The sequence below is a fragment of the Hippoglossus stenolepis genome, chromosome 23 (assembly GCF_022539355.2).
Source record: "Hippoglossus stenolepis isolate QCI-W04-F060 chromosome 23, HSTE1.2, whole genome shotgun sequence".
Taxonomy (NCBI): domain Eukaryota; kingdom Metazoa; phylum Chordata; class Actinopteri; order Pleuronectiformes; family Pleuronectidae; genus Hippoglossus; species Hippoglossus stenolepis.
In genome coordinates this window covers 14,674,218-14,695,498 of record NC_061505.1, presented here as the reverse complement: position 1 = coordinate 14,695,498, position 21,281 = coordinate 14,674,218, and the positions used below count along the sequence as shown (strand labels likewise).

General features: G+C 39.5%; 2 protein-coding genes across 3 annotated transcripts in view; both read left to right on the top strand.

Annotated features, from left to right (window-relative positions):
• Positions 1-297: 297 nt before the first annotated feature.
• On the top strand, positions 298-3,195 carry LOC118102240 (secretory phospholipase A2 receptor-like). Of its 2 annotated transcripts, none has more exons than XM_047338838.1 (4): positions 298-656; positions 771-1,124; positions 1,362-1,453; positions 2,311-3,195. In XM_047338838.1, the coding sequence occupies exons 1-4, from the start codon at positions 413-415 to the stop codon at positions 2,434-2,436; spliced, it is 816 nt and encodes a 271-aa protein (XP_047194794.1). In that variant the 5' UTR covers positions 298-412; the 3' UTR covers positions 2,437-3,195. The 2 variants fall into 2 exon arrangements, with proteins under 2 accessions (XP_047194794.1, XP_047194793.1); XM_047338837.1 differs by having other exon boundaries at positions 1,359-1,453.
• A 14,577-nt stretch (positions 3,196-17,772) lies between these two features.
• The window catches only part of LOC118102223 (C-type mannose receptor 2-like), a 3,804-nt gene continuing 295 nt past the window's right edge, over positions 17,773-21,281 (top strand). Inside the window, exons 1-3 of the mRNA XM_035148282.2 lie at positions 17,773-17,914; positions 18,017-18,394; positions 18,509-18,742. Coding sequence (XP_035004173.2) covers positions 17,878-17,914; positions 18,017-18,394; positions 18,509-18,742 — 649 coding nt within the window. The 5' untranslated portion in view covers positions 17,773-17,877. The remainder of the gene's footprint in view (positions 17,915-18,016; positions 18,395-18,508; positions 18,743-21,281) is intronic.

Below are 21,281 nucleotides of genomic sequence, written 5' to 3'. Positions count from 1 at the left end.
ATAAAGAGTTCAACAGAACACTGACTATTTTCAGTAGAAGAGGAGGAGCTGGTGTTACATTTCCCTAAAGCTGCACTAGAACTAGTTCAGTTTGGTGTTAGTGGTGAACACTGGCACAGACAGTCCACAGAGCAGCATCAGGATGGAAGGGATCTTCATTGGTGTCTTGTGTCTCTCAGGTCAGTGAATTTCACTGTTTGTATGATGTCTAACAGGAAATCTGAATATAGAGATTAATTTGAGTCCTCATACATAACAAAAATAACTGGTTTCATCCTCAGGGTGCCTCACCTTCTCCACATGCCTCCTCCATCAGTACCACTTTGTGTCTGATGCAAAGACTTGGACTGAAGCTCAGAGCTACTGCAGAGAGACGTACACAGACCTGGCCACTATTGAAAACACTGAAAAAATGAAGAAACTTAAAGACACAGTTTCCGCCGCTGGTCACAGCTCTGAGGTTTGGATTGGCCTGTACAGTCATATTGACTGGAAGTGGTCAGATGGGTTCAACCAGAGTGGAGCTGAATATAGGAGGTGGCAGTCTACTGACCCAAACTATGTAGCAGCCAATGAGCTCTGTGTGGTCCAGTTACAGTATGGAACATGGTATGATAATGAATGCCATGAACAGAGTCCATTTGTCTGCTACAGAGGTAATGATGTGCTTTATATTGATCTTTATGATACAACATAATGTATAAGATATGATTTTGAAAACCATTGTGTGATCTCAACAATCCCTCTTTTGTTCTCAAACTTAACTGCAGGAACATTAGAGGATTCTGACTTTGTGCCAGTGAATACAGCAAAGAATTGGACTGAGGCTCAGAGTCACTGCAGAGAACACTACACAGATCTGGCCACTGTGAGGAACAACGCTGACAGAGACAAGATAAGGAACATAATATACCGTCTCGGACCGGCATGGATCGGTTTGTACAGAGATCCTCAGATTTACTGGTCCGACGGGAGTAACTACTCATTCAGCTCCTGGTATCAGGGTGACCACCCACTTGGCTCGATGAAAGTCGTATGTGGTGTTGCAGATTTGGAGAAGGGAGGAAACTGGACGTTATTTTCCTGTGAAGAAAGAAAACCATTTGTCTGCTACAGCGTCCCAAGTGAGAATCCTTTTTGTATTTCTGAGTTGCTTATTATTTATTTGTGACTTTTCTGACAGGCCTGATCAAACTGTCTTGTAGGCAACATGCAGCACAGAGACCAGAGGTTGCTCACTCTGTGTTTTAAACCAAAGATCTGAGTAGTTCTATCTCCACAGGAATAACTGTAGGTATCACTAAACTATACACCACATTAAACATGTGTTTTGTTTCTCTCCTTGTTCTTTGTCTAAGCAGCAGTTAAGACGTTGGTGAAGGTGAGGGTGGAGCTACAGGACTCCTCTGTGGACCTGAATGACCCTGCTGTGAAAGAACAGATTCTGAAAGAGGCAAGTCTCCAAAATCCACCCTGAAACATGAACTCATTCATAGACCCTGGACAGATGTATTACAGAGTTTGACATCATCAAATAACCATGAAGTAGACGAGTGAATGTAAAAAAACTGCAGTCACAGATGTTCTACAATGCAAAGCAGCCACACCAATGGAAAGAAGAGTTATAATCATGTTGACTCCTTTAATTATTTTTGACAGATTATTCTTCCAGGTATTTCTAATGTAGATCTGCAGTTTTTTATTTGAGACCAGGAAACATACATCCTGATTTTGGCATGATTGCTATGTGACGATCACAAATTTATGTGTCCAGAGCTGCAGGATTCAGACAAACAACAATTATAATTCTCAATCTTCTCCTTTTAATTATTATTATTATTATTATTATTATTATTATTATTGCTGTCACTAATAACATATTTCCATTAATAATCATCACTCTTGTTTGTCTCTCTCTATTCTCTCCCGCCCTCTCCTCCCACTCTCTCTCTCTTCTCTTCCCTCTTTTCCACCCTCCTCTCCTCCTCCCCATATCTCTCTCTCTTCTCTTCCCTCTTTTACACCCCCCTCTCCTTCTTGCCCACATTCAGTCTGGTTCTAGAAGTTTCTTCCAGTTAATGAGGGAGTTTTTTTCTCCACAGTCTCCAGAGTGCTGCTCGTTGTGGGAACTGTTGGGTTTCTCTATACATTTTAAAGTCTAGACTTTCTCTGTAAAGTTCCTTGAGATGATGTATATTATGATATATATATGCAATATAAATAGAATTGAATTGACTAAAAACACATAACTCTTTGTCTTAGAGAGCAAAGGAATTAATATTTCAAATAGCCTCCATTTCTGTTTTTCAGTTCCAGGAAAGATTGAAGGAGAAAGGACTGAGTGGCGTCACCTTGAAGTGGAAAGAAAAGGCTGATGGGAAAGTTTTCCACAAGGAGGAAAAAGGTTCTGACAAGAAAAAAAAGACTGAGCTTTAATAGTTGAATTCAACTTTTATTGCGTGTGCTCATGTTTCATGTCTGCACGTATACACACCACTATCACTGTACGCAGTTAAACCATACCAATGAATGCTGTTGTAGAAAAACTAGCCTTTGTGCTTATATGCTTAAACTGTGCGTCTGTGTATAAAGAGCATCAGGAACTTTATGCAGCCCGGGAAGAATGTCTAATTAACACCAGACACAGGGAGAGTCTCCATCTGAAGGAAAATGTAATTAGTTGCTAGGCAGGTTAATAATGTTACAGCTGATTATGTCTTATACTAAGGGAATGACAAAGACCCACAGCACAGGTCAAGCCCATGTAAAACAGATTTCTGGTTGCAACTGTACACTTTCACCAGACAGCACCATATATCTAGCAGAAATAAATGTAATCATGTATGCACCCTTACTGGAATGATTGTTTTTTTAACCTATATTAAGTGTGTGGAAATGTAATCATTTAAAAAAATGCAGATAGACATCGCCCGAATCTAATGGAGTCTGGAGACAGGACCTTCTAAATCGAGTAAGGCCTGAAACAGAGGCCTCCAAAACTCCAAGATTTATAATGGTGTCAGAAGTTTTTAACCAATCAGGAGATGGAGAGATTCACCTCCTGATTGGTTGAACGGGCAACAGCAGAGACGAGGATGAGCATATAAGCAGAGGGTTTGAAGCTCAGACTTCAGTTGGGTTCCGGAGTCAGCTCAGGTTTACATCTTGTAAAAGAATAAACTCTACTGCATTGAACTCTGACCATCTCCAGTGAATTCTTTTGACCAACTATTGAGACTCCAGTAATAGCAAAGTATACGTGTTGGAAAAGAAGTCAGGACTTAGCATCTGGTCCAGTATCAGAAGAGTCTGACCCTCATCATTAAAACTGTTATTTACACTTTATAAACAAATCCTTTGTTTTCTCACTCACAGGTTTGCAAAGGGGCAACAAATAACCACAGGTTTTTTAATTTTTTCTGAATAATGTCTAAAGAAGTAGACTCACATTCAGCCCATAAATTGACACTAATTAAGTTCAATGATTTAGGAGACAGTCTCCTGGTCTATGGTCTTAGCTTTCTAAGACCATAGACTGCAGTTGCAGCCTCATTTATCCAAACATTCCCAAAACAGGAATGTACACAGACACACTGCATCTCACACACACACACACACACACACACACACACACACACACACACACGACAGTGGAATTTTTCCATTTTTAATTTGATAACTTTATTAAACATGGCTTTTACATCTGAATATAGAGTGTACACATTGTGTGGCTGTGACTACAAGCAGCTACAGAGCTCACAGTGTACAGTGTATGATAGGGTTGTCAGTGTTACACTCAAGCTGTGACTCTTAGTGAAGGGATCATAAACCTTCAAGTCTGTGTTATTGTCTTATGATCGTATTAGACTTTTTCTGCATGTGTGTGTGTTTCCTGGAGGAGTCCTCCTTCCTCTTCCTGCTGCCGTGGCTGCTCTGCTGCAGCCTGTAGGTTTTCCGAGCCTGGGCTCTCTCCTTCTCCAGGACCTCTGTGTCATCCAGAATCTCCAGACCTGGGATCTGACTGATGATGTACTGTCTGAAGAGGAACGAAATGAAGACAAATGAGAAACACCATTCACAGGACATTGTATGCAGGTTGACCTCATGTATATAGATGCAGTTGTGGGATGTAATGAAGTACATTTACTACATTAAAGTACTACATTTTTCATGAATTTGAACTTTAATTAAGTAGATTTATTTTCTGGTAACTTTCAATTTGACTCCACTTCATATATCAGCAAATATCTGACTGTCTACAGCACTACATTTTTTACAATACATTGCATTACATGTTTACGTATTTTTTTTAAAGGGGACATATCATGCAAATTCCACTTTGTTAGTGCTTCTACAGGTTAATGTGGGTATCTGGCATGTCTACCAACCCAAAAACTCTGGGGAAAAAACACTCGCACGTTTTGTTATGTTTCCTCTAAGTCAGAAACGTCATGCTTGAGTGACTCGAATGAGCTTCCTGTGTATTGTGTCGTAACAATACACTGGAAGTCTCCCTACATGGCCTTGGCCCACCTCATCCCCCCCCCCACACTCGTTACGCCGGGTTTACACCGGACGCAGCGAGGCTGCGAGGCAGCACAGCGCCGTTCCCAAGCACGCAGCCGCCTGGCTGTTCACACGGGACGCGCATTTCTCCCCCTCTCTTTCTCTCTCTGTCTGTCTGCTTGTGTGCTTGTAGTGGATGGGCAGAGGGGACATTTAATTATGTGATTGGGAAAATTAAAACTCCAGGACAACAGAAGGGGAATACAAAGTATGGGATGCATATTTGATAATTTATATCATAAAATATGTAATTTATATCGTTTAAAATCATGGGGGGGAGAGGGAGGAGGGGGGAGCTGGCTCATTAGCATTTAAAGGAACAGGCACTCAAAAGATTCATGTAAAATGGATTTGGAAGAGGCCACCACCAAGACTCAGTCGTGAAATAAACCCCGTCCATGACTGCATTTAAAAGAGATATATGACAGTGTGGACTAGCATTGTGTTAAACAATATACAGGAGACAGAGCAGAGAATGGGCTGCACTTTACCTTTAATACTTTAAGAAGATTTACTTAGTTTTACTGAAGCCATAGTGCTTGTTCATTTTGGGAATTGTTGGGTTTCTCTGTTATATCCAAGGTCTGGACCTTAATACGTAAAGTGCCTTGAGATAATTTACGTTGTGATTTGGCGCTATACAAATCAAATAGAATTGAATTGAATGAAGTACTGGACTGTATTAGACTGAAGAGATGTTTGTATTCTGCTCCCACATGTGTTGAAGAAACGATGAAACAGCTTCCAATAGTGTAGTGTGCTACAACACAGCAGCAGCCACAACAGCAGTAATGAAGTGGAATGAACTCAGCTCCAACAGTGTCAACACAAACTGAATTCATGAAAGAGCTTAAACACAAAAATAACATGTTCATTTTTACTGCTAGTGTGGTTGTTTTCATTACCATTAGCTGGCTCTGTAGACCAGATTATTACAATGGCTTGTGAATAATAATAATGAACTAGAACAATGCAAACTAAAGTGTGTTAAAATACAGAACTAGTTAAAGGACTTAAGTGGAAATGGTTGGGTCAGTCCCCTTGGACCCTGGGGCCTCCACACCCCCCATATCGCTCATCTTTTTCCTTGTGTACTTTTTTACGTTTTCCTTTCCAACATGTAGAACAAAGGGCTGTCTCATAACCTTCAAACTGCCTGATTCTGGAGGTGAAATAATAAATCCTTTATTTAGGTGAAGATTTTGGGGACTGAAGCCTTCTGGTTTGTGTTTCTAGTTTGACCAATCACATTTACTCCCGGCTTCGTATGTCGGAGGTCACTAAAGTTAATGTTGAGTCGGTCTGTGCTTTTGCAAAAACGATGTTGGACACTGTAGTTTTCTCTGGATCTCTTCCTAACACGACAGGTGATGACATGTTTAGCCGCATGTTGTCTTTTAACCGCTGGCTGTCGAGGTGGTGTCCTGTAAATGGTGTGGGCTTTGTAGACAGTTGGCAAACGTTTTGGAGGAAACCTGGTCTTGTTAGGAGAGACGGCGTTCATCCCACTTGGGATGGAGCAGCTCTCTTATCTAGGAATATTACTCAGTTTATAAACCCCAAATGACAACCCAGAGTTGGGACCAGGACAGAGCTGCAGTAATACACACTTCTCTGCGCTCCCTCTGGATCAGTCACACAACCACAACCCCATAGAGACTGTGTCTGTCCCCCGTCCCATTAAATTATTTAAATCAAACATTAAAAGAGGGAGAATTCTACATAAAAAACTAATATAGATTAACAGAATCTCTGCAACAACTCTACAAACAAAGACTTTTAAATGTGGACTGTTAAACATAAGATCACTATCATCGAAGGTTATTTTAGTAAAGAGGTCAAAAGTTGATTTATTGTCCCTCACTGAGACCTGGCTGCATCCCCATGAATATGTCAGCCTAAATGAATCTACCCCCAGTCATGTAAATACACACGTTCCCTGAGACTTTGGCCGAGGAGGTGGAGTTGCTGCTATTTTTAACTCCAGTCTATCAATTAATCCTAAACCTAAACTAAGCTACAACTCATTTGAAAGTCTTGTTCTTAGTCTTCCACACCCATCCAAGAAATACCAACAGCCAATCATATTTGCTGTAGTTTACCGTGCTCCTGGGGCTTATTCTGAATTTTTACGGAATTCCCTGAATTTGTATCAAACCTAGTCCTAAAAACATTAAAGTTATTATTGTCGGTGACTTTGATATTCATGTTGACACTAATAATGATAGCCTTAGCGTAGCATTTATTTCAGTACTAGACTCACTTGGTTCCAGTCAGTGTGTACACCAACCTACTCATTGTTGTAACCACACACTTGACCTTGTACTATCATACGGTGTCAAAATTGAACATCTAATACTACTTCAACATAATCCGATTTACAGATCATAATTTAATAACCTTCGATTTCTCTTTATCAGAATACATGCCACTAATAAAAAACTCCTTTTCTAGATGTCTACCTGATAGTGCTGTAGCTAAATTTAAGAAAATAATTCCAATTACATTTAACCCCGTATTATCCGTCAATATAACAAATTCTTTAAAAACCCTAGCTCCACTGAGATTGATCATCTTGTCGATAGCTCTGTAAAGTCATTATGATTAACATTAGACTCCATAGCGCCTCTAAAAAAGAAACATGTAAAACATAGTAAATTAGCTCCCTGGTGTAATTTCCAACACACATGAATTAAAACAAGCGTCAAGAAAACTAGAAAGGAAGTGGCGCTCCAACAACCGTGTTGAAAATCACATAGCCTGGAAAGATAGTGTTAAAGTTTATAAGAAGGCCCTCCACAAAGCAAGAGCTGCCTACTACTCCACACTAATAGAAGAAAAATAAAAACAACCCCAGGTTTCTCTTCAGCACTGTAGCCAGGCTGACAGAGAGTCACACCTCCACCGAACCCAGTATTCCTCAATCCCTGAATAGCAATATCTTTATGACCTTCTTTAATGATAAAATTCTAACTATTAGAAATAAAATCAACCATCTCCTGCCCTCAGTTGGCACTAATACCCTATCAAGAACAGAAATCTCAGAAACAGCTGAGAATCTTACCAATTATTTAGACAGCTTCTCTCTGATCACCCTCGATCAGCTGAGCAAAAATAATCTCATCTTCTAAAACCACAACTTGTATCTTAGATCCCATTCCAACAAAATGACTTAAAGAAATCCTGGCCCAACAGAGGACAGTTCAGGATGTTCCTGCTGATTAACAGTGGCACTTGTATGTTGACATGGAGAAACCACTTTAACTCAACAGTTAAATCACTTTTGTTAGTTAACATATCTCTAAATGTAACAGGTTTTATGATCTTAATCACAGTGCGAATTACCTCTGACTCTGTAAAACCTTCTTCAATCAATCAAATTTATTTGTATAGCCCATATTCACAAATCACAATTTGTCTCATAGGGCTTTAACAAGGTGTGACATCCTCTGCCCTTAAGCCCTTAATCGAACAAAGTTTTCTTGGACAAACCTCAACACATTCAATATTTACATAAAAATTCCGATACCTCCAGGTGCATTTGCACCCCTACATTACCCCAACAATCACACTTTTCTGATTAAAACAAAAGTTTGTTTGGCTTACCAAGGACATGTGCACAGGCATGATCACAAGAGCAGGAATGAATGCTGACACACACCAGTGCTCAATCGGCCTTTTAACTGCTGAGATGCTCTCCCTTGATTTGCCAAATTGTGCCTGGGTCCTAGTGTTCCCCCGCTACACAAGTATCTGCATCCAAGTCCAGTTGCCATCGAACCAGGTTTTCTTGGACAACCATGACCTGGATGACTTAGAATCTTCACAGACAAAATGACTATATGTTGTGGCAATAGCTTCCTGTTTTCTGTATATTTCCAAGACATTAAAAGTGGTATCAAGCTAATATATAAACTTCATTGGGGCAGCTTGCTGGCTCCTCCGTTAATGTGCATTGGGCAGGCGAAGGGCTTTATCGTTGGTGGGGAAACAGTGCCCCTGTGGGCTTGTTCATGACCTTGCGTCTCAGCTCACTGATCTCAGAAGAAGGCTGGAGCCCTCTGACACTGTTATGGAGACAGAGGAGGTGGCAGGCATCCAGTCAGTTAGAGCAATGCATGTTCTGATCATGTCCATAATTGTCAAGCGAGATAGGGGGAGATTGGGAGTATTTTGTATGTAGCTCTGTTAAAGTCCCAAATAAAAGAGAAAAATAAAGAATAAATGTCCTTTAAATGTGGGGATTTGCGTCCTTGTGTGTTTGATCAATATTATGTTCCCTGCTACCCAGGTAGGCTTTGTGTGTGTATCTGCTTATCTGTCATCAACTGACATCGAGCAAGTCAGTCGTCTCCTATGGACAAGTCCACGGCTGGTCACACCGTATCCAAAGGCTCATGGGACTGTTAAGTTCTCTGGTAAAATTAAACTAAATTACTGGTTTTGTATTATGTCAATAATCTGCATTGTAAACAATACACAAGGTGACACCACATCCCTCTGCTCTGTCAGTGAATTAACTTTACCCTCTGCATGAAATGTGTTATGCAAGTAGGCTGCATTGCCTTGAATGCAATTCATGCACAAGTGTCTGACCACAAGTCTGGCTCTCACACACACACACACACACACACACACACACACACACACACACACACACACACACACACACACACACACACAATGACCTGACATATAGGATCTTATTTTAATACAGCTCAAGTAAATCCTGTTATTGACAGTATTGTCTAGATGTATGAGCCTCTACCCGTTAGCATAGCTACAGGTCTACCAGCTGGACCTCATGGTCTATGCCAGGGGCTCCCAAACTTCCAAATATCCAAAATTAAACATACAGCTTCTTAATATATTTCCCTTATTTTTTTTAATAAATAATAATTTGTCATGTGTTACAAACATTCCTTGTCATTTCTGTACAGTAATATTAACCGTAAACACAGTTATATATACATATATATTCTAGTTTTTCTATTTTGTTATTCTTTACATTCAGTATCTCTCTCCCGTTATAAACAGTGCTTGTCATACAAGTATGTGTGTCTCTGTGTGTATACCTGGTCCCTCACTAGTGGGAGGGGTGGGCTTGGTTGCTCCTACACACTTTATCTATCCTAGGTTTTATGGCTGTCAGACGAATGTCATTCTCCACTTGTAGATATGCTCTGTGCTTTGTTTTCAATACCTGCAATGTAGAAAAGCCAGACTCGCAGAGGTATGTGGTGGCAAATGGAAGAAGAGATTTCATTCCTCCGAGTTTTAGATGCCAAGGTGGTATTTTATGGTTGTGGCAGTTTTGCAGCTGAGTCATCTTCAGTCTGCTTGTCTGATGGTCTGTTTCCTTTTAAAAATGTGTCCATTTTTGCCTTTAGCAGGAGGTAGCGAGCTATTTCTCAGGCACACAGCAACTTTCTGATTCAGCGGCTGCTCGATTCTGATTGGCTTGAGCGGTGTGTGTTTCTTTTAAATTAAAAGATTGGCATTAGGAGAAAAAAAGATTGGATCCAAGGACACATAGATTTCGATATGCAGTTATTAATAACATCTAAAAAACATTTTGAATTTAATAATTTTATTTTTATCGTCACATTGTCCCCCCTTTTCCCTTCCAGTTTCCGCCAACTACTGAAATATGAAGTTTAACTTGACACAGAAAAACGTCCAAACTACAGATTCAAATTCAAACCCCAATAAATGAGCCTTTGCTGGTTTTTGGGTCGAACAACAAAGACATGCTTTAGCTGGCATCAGAAATGCAGCCAGTTAACTTGCTCTTTCATTGGGCCCACTGAAGAACCAGGTCGCCAAGTGGCACATGAATTCTATTTATCTACTCCACAGCAAAGAAACCAGTTTAGCAGCAGTGACAGCTGACAACAGGATGGACCTGGAAGAGGTTGAAGAAACTTCCTGTACCACAGAAAACAGTGTTGGACAGGCTGACAGTGCACATGCAGCAAAGCCACATTGGAATAGATCTATAATATTTGGCTGAAAGCTTAAAGCAAGCGTTGCAATTCTATTATTTTAACAAAATTAGAGATTTTAAAAGGGACATTCCAAAATGTAACATAGTTAGTGTTAGTTTACACAGTTTACCCACCATGACAAGTTTTATTCAGTCTGTAAAAATCCATGAACTGTATATAAACATGGATGACGCATCTCCACTCAAAGTTTCTTCATGTCAATCAAGTCATTTTAATTTTATCCATTTCACTCCACTAACATTGAGGGGGCAGTGTGTATGGCCTGTACTTCAGTCAGCCACCAGGGGGTAGTCAAGACTCTTGGCTTCACCGTTAACACTCATATAAAGTCATCAGTGAAAACAGTTTTCATTGTGTGGGTGTGAGAAGATCTGTAAACCGGTTACTTTGGCTTGAGTTTGAAAACCACAAATTTATAACATGTTTTTGGGAGTATTAGTGTGTACTCATGATCTAGATATGTAGGTTGCTTCTTCCACACGTCTTTATGAATGTACTCTCCTAAAAGCACAGTTTATATGTAGAACAGTTAACCCCTCCCTCTCTTACCTTCCCTGAAGCCTCGTGGGGAAGGAGCGTCTCTTACAGATGTTACAGTAGCACGTTGGAGGCCCAGCAGGCTGCAGGCTCGAGCCCTTTCTCCATCCGAGAGCTTCCATGCCCTGATCACCAGGGTTTTTACACACAGCCAGAAGGGTTGTGTTAGTATTATATGATGTTTGTTCCTCTAATATATTGTTATTTATTTATTTAATTGTATTTCTATACACTCAAAAAATTATTCAAGCCCTTCTTAGAGGTGACAAATTTAAATATCGGTTTGCTTTATTAATATATATCCATTTAAATAGTGTACATTAATATTTTACAGATGTATGACAAAATATTTTAATTGTTTCACTCATCACATTCATGACCGCAAAATAAATGAGTTTAATTGGGGGACCGCCCCTAGTGGTTGATTCTCCCGATTTTCTTTGGCGGCCATTTTCTCAGTCTGCTTTGAGCTGCAAGCCAGAGTCACTGCCGCAGGTGGAAGACCAAACCTTGGTGAGTAAATATATTTAATGTTTCCTGCTGTCAAATAATGTGCATTCCGTAATAATGACCGAAATATGCGCAACAGCCGTCAAAACTTAATCCAGGCAACTTTTGCTCAGTTTTTAGTCAAATCAGAATTGGCGGGCAATCTGGCTAGCTCGCTAGTAATGTCCGCCTTTTCCTCGCTGCAGAGTGACAGTGACTGTAACTCACTAAAGGTTTAAGTGAGTTACAGTGGTGACTTGCTCAGGTCTATAACCACTAGTCTTTAGTCTTAAGCCACGGGCATTTTTAGCAGCTGAAATGTGTCATATGTATAGGAATTATGAGCTCATATAGCCACACACCGGCCGCATAACGTCGGTACCGCGGAACGTCCCCACCGTTGAACGGCTCCGTGTCACGGTTGTCAGTTGTTCTCACCGGCAGCAGCTCTGTGTCATCATTATGACTTAGTATCTGATTATTATCAGATACTAAGTTCAAACTGCAGTTCATGTAAGAATTCTACTTTATATTTTTGTTTGTAATTTTCTATTGTGTTGTTCAGCATTGTACTTAAAAAGTGTTTTGTATTTGGGTTGTTTAGGCCTCCGCCACTGAGGGTGCAGAGAGGGACATTGCACTCGCAATCATGTGGATATACACTATCTGAAGAGATGGAGATGTGGAGCCAGAGGACGTGGGAATCATGATTGAAGGCATCAAAGTCATGGACAACTTAGGAAGGGTGATAATGGGGTTCATCATGCTGTTTGGGCTCATTAATGCTTTGATCTGAGCTTTCCAGACAACCTCAAGTACACTTTCCAGTTTATTCAGAAATGAATTTGAATTGGCACAAGATCAATGCAAAGATACAGCAGCTGAAAATAAAGTTGTTTGCATGAGCGGGAAACACAGCCGACAAAGTTCTGCGACCTCAGTGATGTTTTTCCTGGGTATGATATTTTTAATGACTGGATTTCCATGAGCTGGGAGAAGTATGTTCACATATGGAAATTTTGTCCACATAACTTCCCCTTTCCATCTATGTGACTTTGTCTCTGCTCTACACCACTTTTGTACTGCTGCCTTGTCACCTTCATGACTCTCAACTCAGGCCAAATGGACATAAACACGATTTTACTGTAGTTTTCATTAGTTGTGAATGACCTCTTAATGCTGCCAGTCACTCTGTTACAGATTAGAAGCTACATTTAAATTACTGCTTTAATGAGTTATGATGAGATAAAACAGGATTCTGTTGGTCTGTAAATGTTTTCATTTCTGTAAATGTTTTCATTTACAGACCAACAAGTTTATTGCCTTGTTGTTTTGGGGACTGGGGGATTGCTAGGCATTTATTTTTCACCAGCTACAGAGCTGGGCATGAGAGTCAAACTGGTGAATGGCTATTTCTGAACAATTGTGATCAATATTGCTAGATGCATGGACCCAAGGGGAGACATTTCTTTGTAAATTGGCTTCTTTATGGCTGTATGGATGTCATGTTGAATATTAGGAGAACACTGTAGTTTTCTTGGCCTCTTAATGCTGCAAGTCACTCTGCTACAGAGCTGTTAAGATTACCATTTGTTTCCAGTGCACTTCAAAAGGTTTAGCATTAAAGAAAAGTGTATTCAAGTAAAAGTTAACATATATGTATTTGTATTGATGTTGAATTCAGGATTACTGTCAGGATTGTGTTGCTTTTATTTCCTGATCAGTTTGTTTCTTGATATTTGTTGTATGTAAAACAAACAAAAACGTTTTCAATGTTGGTTGGTTTTTACAATGCCAGTTTCTGAGCATTTCAAAATAAAAAAAACTCAAACGAGGTTTGTCTCATGCGTCTAAATCCAAGGAGACAATCTATCAGAAGGGTTGTATTTGTATTATATGATGTAATGTAAAATGTTTGTTCCTCTAATATACTTTCTTAATGACCCTGTTACACTGAGACTTTCATGTCCTCTGTATTTTCTCAGGGAGTTCATTTCTTAAGCCACTTACAGGAAGTATCTTTTACAATTAAAATAATTTCATTGATTTCAGGGTATTTAATGAATTTTACTTTCACTTTTCTGAAAGTGTAACTGACCAGTGGATTGGCTGGTGTACTGCAGGAGTCTGTCTCAGTCTCAGGATGGTTGGGTCAGGGGTAGTTCAGAGGAACATGTTGTTCTCCTCCATCCCGGTTCAGCACAGCTCTAACACAGCCTCAGAGTTTGAGACAAAGAAGGTCTAAAAAGGCCAAACAGAGACACAGACAAAGGGAGTAAACAGTCCTGCAGATGCACTCGCGGATTTTACCACCAACAAATCTCTGATTCGCTTCTTGCTCACTGTGGATGTCTTGCAAACATAACACAGCTTTAAAACATAAGCTTGGTGGGAATTTTAGGCCCTATAATCAAACTACAATGCCACTGAGTAAAGTGCATAACTCCACCAAGGCCCAACAGTCCCCTTAAATTCAACCAAGTTGCACCAATCATACTTGATTTCTTTTTCAGTCAAGATACATAAATTATTTCCTGAGAAATCATCAAAAATGTTATCAAACACTCTCATCTCGCAATCTTAAAGAAAGTGAAAAAATTCCTGGACCCACAGAAACATTTTATGAATTCTTTCTATGGTCCATGATGTGAAAACCAAGGAGGAGCCCTGATTCCTCTGTGAGCATCAGGAACCTTCCCCCATTATAGTTGCTGGGACAGAGATATCAGAAAGAAGCAGCTATTGAGACCATGAATGTCAGGTATAGTGACGACTAATATATGGGAATTTAAATATCGATCATATTGTTGCATCACACAACTCACCCAGTTCAGCTGCATGTTTCCTGAGGTAATATCCTGTCAGTTGTCTAAATAAACTAATAACTTTTTATTTTCCAGGTTTTTTGGAAGAACACAATGTGCTTGAACGAGAAAAAAATTTCAAAATATATTTAATGGTGTGTGTTCAAAGCTATGGAGCTAAAAGTAAACATGAATTAAAGGTTCAGTGTGTAAGACTTTGGTGAAAGGGATCGATTGGCAGAAAATGAATATGAAATAATCCTACTGATGTTTTAACTAGTGTGTTTCATCTGAATTCTAAAAATTGTGGACTTCTTTCCCCCTTAAATGAGCCCCTTATATTTAAATACTTTATATTTACATCAGGAGCTGGTCTGGAAGGGGAGCGAGCTGTGAGGGGAACTCAGCTGCAATATGCAACTGCACCACTACATCTCACCAAATTCTACACACTGAATCTTTAAATGTGCATCTTACTGAATCAGGAATTGGACATGGATGTTTGATATATCATTGGTCCTCTGTGTAAATTGTGGCCCTGATTTATGAAAATACTACACCAGCCTCTGGAGAACAACCCCCAAGCTAGTTTGTCCTTAATATTGAACTCATTACTTTTCTCTTCTGGACAGTCTGACAGGTCTTGACCATGACCTGACAGACATATTCAGCCAGAAGTGACCACACTGAAAGACATGTTGGTCTAATGTTTAATGTGTATTTTTCCTTTGATGCTGAAAAACCTAGGTGGAGGTTTTCAGGTTGTTTGTCTGCCCCATTTTTATGAACACATGTCAAATTCTGTACGAAGCTTCAGTTGGACTCAGAGATGAACTGAAACGATGTTGGTGACTGAAGGTAAAATGTCAAGGTCACGGTGACCTCATGTTCTTGTGAATGTGATATATTACAAACACCTTCAGGGAATTTTGTTACATCCACCACAAATATTCACTTCAAGGATGATTTGATTACAACTGAAAGTAGTTCAAGGTCATCGACTTCACAAAAAGCCTTTTTTGCCTCGTTAATGTCACGTTTGTTGTATAACTGGACACAAATGCTGCCAAAGCAACAGAACAAAACAAGAAGTGCAGGGAAAAATACTTAATCAACTAATTAAATTGGTTACACTCAGAAGGCTGGTAAGAGAACTCAGGTGATCCAAGAGCTGAAACTCAAAACAGAGACACAGGAGCTGGACTGAACAGAACCAAAGTGAAGAGACGACCTGACACAGACAGAATAACTGAACCCAGGTGAAACACATGAGGTCAGGTGCACACAATCACAAGATTGAAGTGACCAACAATGACACATGGGGGGAACAGGAAGTGAAGGTCACAATAAAACAGGAAATGGCACAACATGGATGCAACTAAACTGAGGCGAGGGACACACAAGGAAGGGGAAGATTAAAATACAGAGTACAAATCCCAAACCACAAATTTACAAAAACAAAGTCCAAACAAAAGATCATAACTTAAACAAAAAGTCCAAAAAGTGACTTCTATATAGAGCACTATATAGTGAGCTCATCGGAAAAGAACAAAAAAGCTTTCAGACATTATTCAGCGCATTTTCTCTGCATTGAAAAATGACATCATTTCCACAGGAATTAAATGTACAACAACGTTGAAAATCCCAAAGTAAACTTTAAATGTTTATTTTGCAGCTTTATTGAAAAAAAGACACATGTTGGATGATCATCTTTAAATGTGGAAATAAACTTGTTTCCCACACTTTGTGCTGTGATGCACCGCTCTGCTTCTATTTACATTAGAAGGACAGGTCGGGCTGTTCCCGCTGCTCTCGCTCCTCCCGTCTCTTCACCATGAGTGCAATGCATGATGGTATATATTGTTTGGTTAGTGACCATTGGTTGTACATTACTTTTCATGATGGATTGTTGGAAACAATAAGTCAATTACATAGGGTATAAAAAAAATCTGTAAACATTTGGACACCACTAAAAAATGGCGAACTCAACATATAGTGCACAATACAGTGATTAGTGAGGGATTTGGAACACAGCCATAGACTCACAGATGAACAGATTAGATTTCAGTGGTCAAAGGTCAGGGTGACCTCATATGAGTCCAGAAAAAAAAATGTTTGCAGAAATAAACTGCACAGGTTGAAGGCGGCAAACAACCACAGGGTGGAAGTTTATTTCTGAGTTTCTGTTTTTGTGAATTGTCAGACAGGCCTGATCAAACTGTCTTGTGGGCAACAAGCAGCCTGGAGACCAGAGGTTCCTCACTGTGTTGTGAATAAAAGATCCAAGTACTTCTTCACAAAGCTAGTACCACTGTAAACTTGTGTTTTCTTTCTCTCCTCGTTCTTGAAGTGAAGCTGCAGGACTCCTCTGGACCTGAATGACCCTGCTGTGAAAGCAGACATTCTGAAATCAGCAAGTTTCCAAAATCCACCCTGAAACACATTCATAGACCCAGGACAGATATAATACAGAGTTTGATGACATCAAATAACCCTGAGGGAGATGAGTGAATACAAAGAACTCCTGCCAGAGAGGATTTACAATGCAAAGCAGCCAGACCTATGGAAAGAAGAGTTATCATGTTGGTTGAGATCAGGAAACACACAACATGCTGGGGCTGAGTTGGTGCTCGGGCCTAGAAGGACTGGATCTGAGACATGTGGTGCAAATTGTGTCTCCATGAACACATCCAGGTTGTAAAGATGAACACTGGATACCTGAAGGCAGGCTTCAATATCCAGTGGGGTTACAGCCTGAGGATATGCAATTGGGTAATGAATTAATTCAATTTGATTAGTTTAGCACCAAATCATAAAATAGATTATCCCCATGCACTTAAAGTTGACACAAAAAAAACTCTTTTACTAGAACTAAGAAACCTCGAGAACCAGATTCAATGTGAGAGAGAGAGAGAGACAGAGAGAGAGAGAGACCAGGAAATATTGTCAGAAGAGTTGTTATAATGTTAATAATGCATAGATGATAGCATTATAATAATAATATATTATTATTATTATTATTATTATTATTATTAATAATCATCATCATCTCTTTTTCTTCTCTTTTCATCCTTATTTTCATCTGATCTACATATTGGATGGAATTAGAGGTGATCACAACATTAGTAGATAAACATTTCAAACATCCCTGTCACAGAGGTATCATTGGATCCACGGTGTGAGCAAGACAAACAGACATTCATTCACTCACCACCTGCACAGGGGTGGAGGCAGAGACCAGTCTTGGTCAGATACGATCAGAACTATCTGCATAGTGAGAGGCCTCCAGAAATAAACAAGAAAAATGTTGTTTGCATTTTTGCCTTTTTGCATAAAGAGTTCAACAGAACACACACTTTTTTCAGTAGAAGAGGAGGAGCTGGTGTTACATTTCCCTAAAGCTGCACTAGAACTAGTTAAGTTTGGTGTTAGTGGTGAACACTGGCACAGACAGTCCACAGAGCAGCATCAGGATGGAAGGGATCTTCATTGGTGTCTTGTGTCTCTCAGGTCAGTGAATTTCACTGTTTGTATGATGTCTAACAGGAAATCTGAATATAGAGATTAATTTGAGTCCTCATACATAACAAAAATAACTGGTTTCATCCTCAGGGTGCCTCACCTTCTCCACATGCCTCCTCCATCAGTACCACTTTGTGTCTGATAAAATGAATTGGACTGAAGCTCAGAGCTACTGCAGAGAGACGTACACAGACCTGGCCACTATTGAAAACACTGAAGAAATGAAGAAACTTAACGACACAGTTTCCGCCGCTGGTAACAGCTCTAAGGTTTGGATTGGCCTGTACAGTCATATTGACTGGAAGTGGTCAGATGGGTTCAACCAGAGTGGAGCTGAATATAGGAACTGGAAGTCTCCTGACCCAAACTATATAGCAGCCAATGAGCTCTGTGTGTTGCAGGGTTCAAACTATGGAAGATGGTATGATTATGACTGCCATAGTAAGATTCCATTTGTCTGCTACAATGGTAATGATGTGCTTTATATTGATCTTTACGATACAACATAATGAATAAGATATGATTTTGAAAACCATTGTGTGATCTCAACAATCCCTCTTTTGTTCTCAAACTTAACTGCAGGAACATTAGAGGATTCTGACTTTGTGCTGGTGAATACATCAAAGAATTGGACTGAGGCTCAGAGGCACTGCAGAGAACACTACACAGATCTGGTCACTGTGAGGAACAACGCTGACAGAGACAAGATACGGAAGTTGATAACATCTCTCAAAATGGCATCGATCGGTTTGTACAGAGATCCTCAGATTTACTGGTCCGACGGGAGTAACTACTCATTCAGCTCCTGGTATCAGGGTGAACACCCACTTGGCTCGATGACAGTCGTATGTGGTGTTGCAGATTTGGAGAAGGGAGGAAACTGGAGGTTATTTTCCTGTGAAGAAAGAAAACCATTTGTCTGCTACAGCATGCGTGGATGGTGCTTCCTTGAGTGAAAGAGAGAGAGAACACATCCTGACATTAGAAAAACAGTTATTGTCTTAATAGTGATTCTTATAACATTAATGCATTAATTAATATTTGGATGATGTTTGTTTTGTCTATTGTTTCTTTACAGTGAGAGAAACTAGAAATGTCTTGTGATGTACTTGTATGTTATCACTTCATTAATCTGCTCTGTGATGGTTCTTCAAGACAAACTGACACTTTGGAACATTCTGACTCTGTCTGGTTTCAGACTCCTTCACTAATTCTCCTTGTGAATGAGATTTCAGCTCTTAGCTCTCAGCAGTTTTTTTGTCAGATTTAAAAGCAAAATTACAAAAGAATCTTTAAAAATTCACGAGTTTTGTTTTATGGAAACCCCTGTCTTATAGAAAATAGATTGGTAAGATTAAGTAGATAAACAAAAAATGTGTAAATTAATAAATGCATCAATAAATGTATGTATATGCAACATAAATAAATGACTTATATGTTCTTCTATTTTCTTTTTGACATAAAATACCTTGAGCAGCACACATTAGTAGCTTCATTAAATATAGTGACCAGCAGAGGTCGCTACCTGTTACCAAATTCCTCATATCTCCAAACATGACCAGCTAATTATAACTTTTAATGGACATTTTCCTTCTTGGTAAACCGTGACATGAGGTCATAATGGATAAATTAATTTGCCACGGCAGTATTGATCATCATATTTGCAAGGGGCAGGCTTTTTAGGCTATTTATTTAATCATTAAAATTTAAATGATAATGTTGGATTGCTTTGGTAATGAATACGATAAAAAATCAATGTAACAATAATATTTCATTGCTCATTAGAAAACACCTGAGGTACAGGAACATAAAATAAACAGAACACTTGGTTATATTGTAGTGTTGGTTCTCTGAGTGAGGAGACTACCTCTCCACTCTATTACATATTCTATATGTATGGGGAATGATCCCCCTGCTCTCAAGGTGCGTAGACATTTCTTTTATATACACCAGCTTGCCCGGCCACGCCCTGCAGTTCACCTATAAAACACCTGTGTTGGCGTGAAATCCATTGATAGTTTGATTGACACATGTCTCTGAGAGGCCTGAGAGTGGGAGAGATAGTCTCTTCACTCAGAGAACCAAGGTTACAATGTAACCGAGCATCATCTGTTGTATCTAGATTATCTCTAAAACATTTTCCATATGTAAGGGGCAACTCTTTTAGACACCTTGCAAAGAGACGATACATCTGACATACATTTGACAAATGCACAATTTACAAATGCACGGTATTTTCATACCAACCAGGTCAAAGCCCCACAGTACACAAAGGCCAAGCCAGAGAGGCAGAAGGGCTGCAGAGGTTAGTCTTCAAGATGCAACACTGAGCAAAGGAAACAAATATTGGCCCTGCAAGATGCAGAGGTCAAAGTAACAGGATGGCCACTCTGTCCAGCTTGTGAACACTACAATGACACTCAGTAGAGTGCAAACCTCCACCAAGGCCTATCTGTCCCCATACATTTAACTAAACTGCACCAAATTGCACACATTCATAAATATCAGTCCCCAAAACATGTCTGATATTTTTTCATCAAGATCCATGAATTATTTCCCTCAAAAATGAACTGAAATGATGCAAAACGCCCTATCTCACATTCTATTTCTAATTCAATTCATATTCAATTCAATTCAATTTATTTTTATTTGTATTGCACCAAATCACAACATGTCCTCACTATGTAAAGAGCCTCCAGATAATGTATGTTGTGATATGGAGCGATACAAATATAATTAAATTGAACATATATTATCTCTTGGCACTTTACATAGGAAGGAAAAGAGGAGAGAGAGGGGCGGAGGAGACGGAGGGGAGAGACAGACCAGGAACATTTGGGTACGGTATCATATTTAAGCTCTGTCAGACTAGTTGTTAAAATGACAATGATAAGAGTGATATGCATGCAATGATGTTATAAATCATAATCACACTTGTTGTTGTTCAGTGTCAGATCTGGATTCTGCAGCTCTAGAGTCCGAGATACAAAACTATGGGAGAGAAAAAACACAGTAATTATGAACTATGTCCTGTTACTTCATTTCCATTTCTTCTCTTTTCATCCTTATTCTCATCTGATGGATCTGCATATTGGACCGAACTGGTGAAATTTCAGTAGAGGTGATCACAACATTTATAAATAAACATTTCAAACATCCCTGGTTCACAGGTTTCCTTGGAATAAAGTTTCCTTTGTAGAAGCTGAGTTGTTGAGTTTTCTGAATGCCTCTTTTTATGCCACTTTCACCCACCCCTCCATCGGCATAGTGGTGAGTAGATAATGAGTGAATTTAAATTTTGGGGTGAACTATCCCTTTATAGTCCATAATGCCTGCTTGTAGTGCATGTGACTGA